The 8,611-nt window shown below is 37.5% G+C and overlaps 1 protein-coding gene across 1 annotated transcript; it reads right to left on the bottom strand.

Annotated features, from left to right (window-relative positions):
- Positions 1-723: 723 nt before the first annotated feature.
- On the bottom strand, positions 724-5,449 carry LOC142741778 (uncharacterized). The gene is made up of 10 exons (XM_075851112.1): positions 5,078-5,449; positions 3,969-4,031; positions 3,667-3,744; positions 3,274-3,336; positions 2,327-2,401; positions 2,151-2,210; positions 1,804-1,875; positions 1,654-1,725; positions 1,501-1,572; positions 724-908 (listed from the first exon to the last, which is right to left on the bottom strand). The coding sequence occupies exons 1-10, from the start codon at positions 5,160-5,162 to the stop codon at positions 724-726; spliced, it is 825 nt and encodes a 274-aa protein (XP_075707227.1). The 5' UTR covers positions 5,163-5,449.
- Between the last annotated feature and the right edge of the window lie 3,162 nt (positions 5,450-8,611).

Here is an 8,611-nt window from a genome sequence, read left to right as displayed (position 1 = left end):
CTGAACACGGATGTGAACAGAGTTATGCTTGTTATGTTTGTGTTTATATCGTTTATAATATAATTGCTATAATGTAGTAAAGATTTATACCTTGACGATAGGTTGTGTCTTCTGTCTTTTCAGGATGTTGTAATCCTGCATTGATCTTACGACCTGAAAATATAATAATGAAAATATTGCAAACAATTATATTGTGTGCACAAGAAATGTAAATCCTGATATTGTGATATCATCAGGGGCAGATACAAATAACGGAGGCCCCTTGTGCAAGACAAGTGTATGAGCCCCCTGTTATCCAAAGATGAATTTCATGACAGGCGGGGTGGTAGCGATAGATCACCTCATCCACTGCTCCCCAGAAAATCCTTCACAGTGTACCAATCCAGCAGTAATTGTGGGGCATGGATGGGAATAAGTAAAACCCCTTACATGTGACCGATAGACAGTAGGGGACACTATTTTCCTTAAGGTAGGAGTGGGCCCTCTTGCCTGCAGGGCCCCGGTGCAGTTAGACAGGTTGCACATATGGTATATCTGACCCTGGACATCATAGTCATAACTATGTGATGATTATAATAGTGTAATATAATGTAAGAACCTATAAACCCTTATTATATGAGATGTGACTTTATACTATAAGTGTATAAGTATATTAGAAGAATGGTCTTACCTTGTATCTTTCTAGGTCGAGCCAACATTTTTTTCAATGCTTTTAAGTCTCTGTCAAAGTCTGTCTCCACTGAATGGCAAAAATACCCACATTAACTTATTATAAATAAAACATGTACAAAAAAGTCCACAGCAAAGTAGCATAAAATACAAGTGAATGAGGAATGGATCTTTACCTTCAGGATAAGGTGTCTCTACTCTTTTCTTAGGATATCCCAGTCCTGCATTGATCTTACGTTCTGAAAAAGTAATAATACTCATCATTGGCATTAATGTGTCATAATTGTAATAGTTTTATAAATTATATAAAGTCTTGTGATCATGAAGTAACAAGAGATGTAACACTCCAATATAACCTATGGGAGATATGGAAACAACTGAACACTGCCTCTTGACTTTCCTTTTCACCTTTAGACCAAATGCACACGGATGCATATTACACACGGATTTGCCATGCAAATTATCCTGCGGCAAATCCGCAATGTAATACAGTATCAGCGAAGCAAGATTCCAAGTTCTCATCTACACGTTGCAGAATTTTTCCGCACATCAATTAACCTTCGGTGCGTATTTTACAATCTGCAGGATCTGAATTTCTCTTGCGTTTCCGCTTGCGAACTGTATCTGACAAATGTAGAAAAAACGCACCAAAATCCACAACATAAAACACAAAATGTTCTTGAAATAAGGTCATATAAAGGCAAATATTAATCTTTCTAATAACCAGGAGTTTTGTTTTAAAAAACCTAATAAAAATGAGAACATAGGTAGAAATATTAACAGCCATTTTTTATACTACTCATCATAATAAGAACTTCTAGATTAACCTACCATGGAAATTTCCACGCGGTACAATGATTTTCTTTAATTGTTTTTCTTTTGTGGGAATTCTATAGGAGACACCTACATGAGAAAAATACACAAATTAACCATTATAACTGTACATTATATAATAATAATCTATTATACTATTCTATAACTTACCATGGAAATTGCCACGCGGGACAATGATTTTCTTTAATTGTTTTTCCTTTGTGGCAATTCCATATGAGACACCTACATGAGAAAAATACACAAATTAACCATTATAACTGTACATTATATAGTAACCTATTATACTATTCTATAACTTACCATGGAAATTTCCACGAGGAACAATGATTTTCTTAATTTTTTTCACTTTTGTGGAAATTCCATTTGAGACACCTACAAGACAAAAATACACACATTACCCATTATAATTGTACATTATGTATTAATAATTGATTAAACTATTCTATTAAATATGGTAGATCCTTCTTAAGACCAGACAGGGTAAGCTTCTGTCAAGGAGAACAGCATTATGGGTAGGGGTTGTCTCCTGGTCTGAGGCAGATGAACCTTATGGACCCCCTCGGACTCCAGAGCCTGTGTCTGTGATCGCCCCTACACCTCCGATAGTCATACCCTGCATAGCTAACATTATAAGTATTGTGCATTACCTTCAGTATATGTTGTTGTGGTACTGGGCAGTGATGTAACTGTTGCAGCAGACGTTTTATCTATAATAAAGAAAATATTACATTATGGAAAGGATGAAGAACAAATCATGATCCGATCATAGTATATGGATAATAACAATCCAGTATCAGACAATATATTTATTCAGAGAACTCACCGGTCCCCTGCAGATCATTCTCAGTTGGGGGTGTAGACCCTTGTGTTGTAGTTGTAATGTCTGCACTAACTAGATCTATAACACAGTACAGAGAACGTGTTAATAATACTAATAATAGTGAAACCTTCTGATGTCCGGCACACAGCAAAGAGTCATTCACTGACAGCAATATTATTGAGACACCATCAGTTATATTATATCTATTGTGCATTGATGACATTTTGCTCATTATTTTCATTACAGTGAAATTAAATGTAAGGCAGATTTCTATTATCATGAAACGATAGTATATTTTGGGGTATTTTATGGTTTTTGTCTATAGCCAGGAGGTCTTCATATCTATTATGGGTTTGTATGAAAATGTGAATATAAAGATTTAACACTTGTAACCTCATATCTCAATAGAAAGCCCTAGTTGTCTTCTGCAGATATAGTATATACCTAATTGTAATTTGTTTCCTACTATCCCAATGTATAAACGATGCGGATAGATGTTGTGATGCATTGACTTGAACACCCCTTGTAAACTACATTATAATTTGTGACTTGTATTTATACTTAGTATTACCCTAAATAAATATATTGGTTCTCTGAAAGAATGGTAGTAATAGCCTCATACAATAAATATTAACCCTAGAGTGTATATTGTGCATTAGTGTTATATATAAATAATGTGCATGGATCTATTAAACGTCTCGTATACACTGGTGTAGCAGTATTTCTTACTTGGTTCTTTGTGATAAAGTAATGGGAATTTAGTCTATTTTAATTCTTTTCTAAATAATATATAAATCCCCCAATATTTCCATCAATGTATAGACTCTAAACTTGAGTCCCGTGCCATCAATACCAACATCTAAGCCGACTGAACATGCTAATCCGCTGATATACTTGTATGTTTGTCATTACTAGATGTATTCTCTCTCTATAATAAGTTATTATATTACCTTCAGGGGGTGGTGGTGTGGTGATAGACAATGTTGTCTTTATTATCACACCAGATGTCTTGTCTATAAGAAACAAAGAGAAAATCAACATTATAAACATATTCTCTATATCTATAGAAAGATATTTCTGTCATTGGGAACAGTAATGGACATTGATGGGTTCCCTATTCCTGAAATCTTCATTGGTGGGAATGTTGGGAAACATTTCCTTGTAGAAGGCCACATACTGGATATAACATGGGCCCAACATAATAATCACATCATGACACCACATAGAACATGACAGTCTTTATAATGGTTTGAGGAAACTTTTTAATCTTAGGGCACAGTTCTAGTAAATGACAGAATATGGAGGAGGATATTGTAATAATAACATATTCACAATACACTTACCATTGATGTTTGAACGCGGAGTCACCACAATTTTTCTCAAACGCGTTTTAGGTATTTTTTTTTGTCCATCAGATGGACCTGTATGAAAAAAATTACATTCATTTGTTATATTATCTACATTTAGAAACAAACTATGAGTGAGGTTTGTGGCGCTGCTGCTGATGTATTTAGCGCACAGAGCATTGCCTAAGACTGTGTACAGTTGTATCCACTTCTCAGCGGAGAGCAGGTTCCCATGTTCTCATTCACTGATGGCAAACAGGTATATTACAAGTATATTAGTTATATCGTTTTATTCTTACCTTCAGCATATGCTGGAACAGTGTGAGACTTCGATGTTATATCAATCTCACCAGGAGTTGTTGCTGCAATAAATAAGATAAATAAAATCAAAACAATATTAAAAAATATACTTTTCTGTATATACTTTATTTAAATAACTGGGATTATTATACTGCAAAATTCTAATATTCCTTGTAGAAGACTCTGAAAAATCGTACATAGGGCGCACACACACACACACACACACACACACACACACACACACATAAGCAGCTATATAAATCTATACAACACGTGACAGGTCCATAGTATCTCTGTATTCTGTGGTGCTGGGATGTTCTACCATTGACGCTAATATGTGCACACACTGGTGATAACTTTAATATTGAGGAGAAGATTGTATTATATCATCTCCCCTCAGTCTCCCTGACTGACGTCAATCTGTTGCAGAATGGAATTCTCATATACATTATTTCTAATAGCCTTTTATATATAATTCTCTAGCTTCTTGGACATCTACTTAGGATCCCGTCTATTAGCCATACTAGAGAGCCAATAGATCCTTCTCTGCCATCCATTGAACAGTATGTGGCCGCCTGTAACTTCGATACAGAGTTTCAACAGTCTTATACCAGCTGGACACGGGGTGGGGGGGGGGGGACGGGACTGTCCTTAAAGAGTGGGTTGTTTTGATGGGATAACCTCTTTAATAGTAAAGTTGGCAATAAAAGTCCAGGAATATTCACATGAACAACCCAACTGTTTATAAGAGATTGAAGAACGGATAATTTGGATTTTAAGAAATTATCATTTCGATTTTAGACAAGTAGCAATTATGAAATAATCTACAACATTGTGTATCTGTCTCATTCACTTCACTGGTACAATAAGATCACAGCTAAGCTTTGTGGAGCTCATTCTAGTAACAGAAATCACAGTAACCGCCATGTTTTTCTCAAATGGCGTTACATGATTTCTCATTCACTAAGCCAGACAGAGGTATAGACAGAAGGAGACAGAGGTAAAGTGTAAGTTATACGACACATATGTAAGAGATTGTAAGTAATATAATAACTGGATAGATATGATTAAACTAGTATTAGAATGAAATAAATAACAGTCACATTACCGGAAGTCTCACGACCAAGCGCAATGTCCACAAATACAGCAAGAATCGCCAGGAAAATAACAGCTATGCTCTGTTTATTCGCCATGACAAAAAAGGGGGAAATCACTGAATGTGTGATAACTTAACCTAGGACTGCTTTATGATGTCATCACATTCTGAGAACAGCATAGAGGATGGTATGGTAATTTATAACTGCTTTATGATGTCATCACATTCTGAGAACAGCTTAGAGGAGGGTATGGTAATTTATAACTGCCTTATGATGTCATCACATTCTGACACTTGCATGTACAAGGATGATGCCATGACGAAATGAGAAGGAGGTGTATATTTTAGTGAAAGCTCAAGACGACCACCAAAATTGTGGGGATGGTCTTTTTAAAGAAAAAAGTATACAGACTGCTAGTTAAAGTGTTTAATGCAGTCAGCAAACATCCAGAGTACATGAATAAATTCACAAAATGATAAAACAGCCCAAAATCATGTTATTAATGACACTGTTCTCATATACAGATGTAGCAATTCACCCGGATTACTTTCTGCAGCGTAAAAACTTATCACTCAACACAACAAAAGATATTGAAAAGCCATTGAGAAAATCAAGTTAAAGTCCTGCCCATACCTAGTCTTGTAATTGATGTGTAACCGGTAAACTTAATTACCAAACATTACACTGCAGAGGTCTTCTACCTGTGACTTCCCATTTTACCCTACCGGAGACCTGTAGTGCATGAGTGCATGATGGGAATTTTAGTTTCATAACAACTAGACAGCCATAGGTTAAAGAACACTGTACAGTATCCTTCATAGTCACCACAATGGCACCCCTCTCCTCAGTCACCAGCATGGCACCCCTCTCCTTTTTCGTCTCCGGGATAACACATGGACAAAAAAACAAGGATTTTTTTATTGTCATATCTTGTCTGTGTTATCCAGCACCTTACCTTGGATTACATTACGTGATTCTGGTCCAATGGCAAGTGTAACGTGGAATAACACATTTTGCAGGACTTATGTTTGTTTGTAGTTGGTTTCCATGGAGACAAATAGGTCTTTGCACTAGCTCTAGACGCAAAACAATAAAATGTATACCAAGATTTTGTTTCATTTTTATTTTAAAGAGATTGTAGCAATTTAAAAAACTAATTGGAGAATTAAAAAGAGAAAAATTGCAAAGTGCACAGCCTTTAACTCCTTCAGCTCTACTTTTGTATGTAATCAATTGCATACCTAGTTTGTTGGACATACGAAATTATTTTCTAGAAGCTGTATAGTATTATTTGGGAATACCCACTTATGCTCAGAAATGTCCCTTCAAATCACACCACACCCACTTTGTGATGTCCCGCTACTCAAGTTCTCACTTTACTGCTATAGTAATACTTGTCAGCAGTTCATGACACCCTGTGTCAGTCTTGTCGCCTGTATCGCACCTATTTCTATTAACCCCTTAACGAGATGTCAGGTACTGGTACGTGGCAGCCGTTAAGGGGAAGTATGGAGGGGGCTCACGGGCTGAGCTTGCTCCATACACAGCGGGTGACAGCTGTGTTACACAGGCGACAAAATCGGCCTCAAAATGCCTGAAGCAATTTTGAGGCAGACTTTTTCGTCCTGCAAAAAACCCTGTGTAAACTAGGCCTTATACTAAAGACTACAATAGAGCAGACACAGGTCTGAACTGCTGCACATGTGCTCCACTTTTGTAAAAATAAAATTCAGGATAAATATGTTGCATAGCTAATCTTAACCAGCCGCACCACCATTACAACCCTTTACGCAACTGAATGACAAAATCCATAAATGTCTTAACTGGTTCCCGACCGCTGGCTGTGTTTTTACAGCCAGCGGTCAGGGTTCTTAAAACCCGAGCCATATACTTTTTACGGCTCGGGTTTTAACTTGCTGCCCGCGTGATCGGGCAGCTGAATGTCGGGTCTCCGGCTGTCAGTGACTGCCGGGGACCCTGAGGAGAGGATAGAAGCAGCTTTCGCTGCTTCTGTCTTCTCTGATCACTTGTACACAGCGCTCAATGAACGCTGTGTATAGGAATAGAGGCAGCGGCCATGCCACTGTCTCTATTGCTCCCGGTTTTCATGTGACTGGTCACATGATCGCCGGGTGCCGTTAGTGACAGACTGCTGGTGGGTCTTACTAGACCCAGCACAGCCCTATTAGTGACAATCGTCACTATGAGAGGGCTGATTTCCCCTGTAACTGGGGCTGCTGTGCAGCTCCAGTGGAAAAACATGGTGTAAAAGAAAGAAAAAATATATATAAAGTTCCCCAAAGGTCTTTTTTGACCTTTGAGGGACAGACCATAGTAATAAAAAAATAAAAGTAAAGTAAAGTGCAAAAAAATGTTTTATAATAAATACACATAAAATACCCACCCCCAAAAAAACGTTCCCCCCGCCTATAATTGTTGTAACGCTAGCGCTGACCCAATTACCCTAATATAGACATGTTATATATTAAAATTTATGGTAGACAATGATGATCACAAATAAAAGGTCCATTTTAGGGTAAAACTATGTTATTACCAAAAAAAAATAGCTGAAATGTAAAAAAGCTTATTTTTTTACTATTATTTTCAAACTTTAAAAATAAAAATTCTAAAATAGCAAAAAGGATGTGTATAAAAACGATAAAAAAAGAAACCTGCATTGTCTACGGAAAAAAACATTGCAAAAAAAATACCGTCGTTAGCCCAACAAATAAAAAAGTTATAGCCATTTAACACGTGCTAAAAAGGGCTAAACAGTGTCTGGTCCTGAAGGCTCAAAATAGCCCGGTCCTGAACTGGTTAAGCAGCTTTGGGATTTAAAAAAATCTTATCTGTTTGATAAGTATGTCACCTGCAACAGTTTTTTGGACCGTCTTACACCAGATTTAGGCTCTATTCACACTGCGTTTGAATCTCCCGTCAAAATCGAATATTTCCAGACATATACCCCTGGTGAAAGGTTCCTTAGGACGCAGATACAGTTGAATCTAATGCTGAAGCAGGGAACTCCCCCGCCAAGATTCAGGAGGCGGATGGGTACCCTCCCATTGTAAACAGTCATTAGGCTTCTGGCTGCTTGCATTGTTGGGTGTTCTTCCATTGGAAGAGGTTCCACTAGAGCTTGATGTTCAGGTTTACAAGGTAAAGACTGAGCTCTGCACCACACCATGGTTTCTGCCTCTGGCTGCAGAGTCACTGGTTGGTTGTCCATAATACGAGCACGGCAAATCTCACCCTTTTCATTGGAGAATCTCTGTTAAGCAGTCAGGTGACGTATGGAGTTATGAAGCGCAACTTGCTTAGAGGTAGAAGCTGTAGGAAGGGCGCCATGTAGGGCATCTAGCATTTCTTCATAGCAGTTGTGGAGTATGTTCTTGCCCAGCACCATTGGTGGAAATTCGTTATCCTTTAGATCTATTACAATCACGCCTTGCTGAGGTAGTTGTATCTCCCTCACCTGGATTGTAGGTTCCCAGTAACAATGTAGAGGTATTAACTGTCCATTACTGGCTATGACTTTCAGCCAA

This window comes from Rhinoderma darwinii, chromosome 2 (assembly GCF_050947455.1).
Source record: "Rhinoderma darwinii isolate aRhiDar2 chromosome 2, aRhiDar2.hap1, whole genome shotgun sequence".
Classification (NCBI taxonomy): Eukaryota; Metazoa; Chordata; class Amphibia; order Anura; family Rhinodermatidae; genus Rhinoderma; species Rhinoderma darwinii.
Note: the sequence above shows the minus strand (reverse complement) of the source record. Positions and strands in the feature narration are given on the sequence as shown.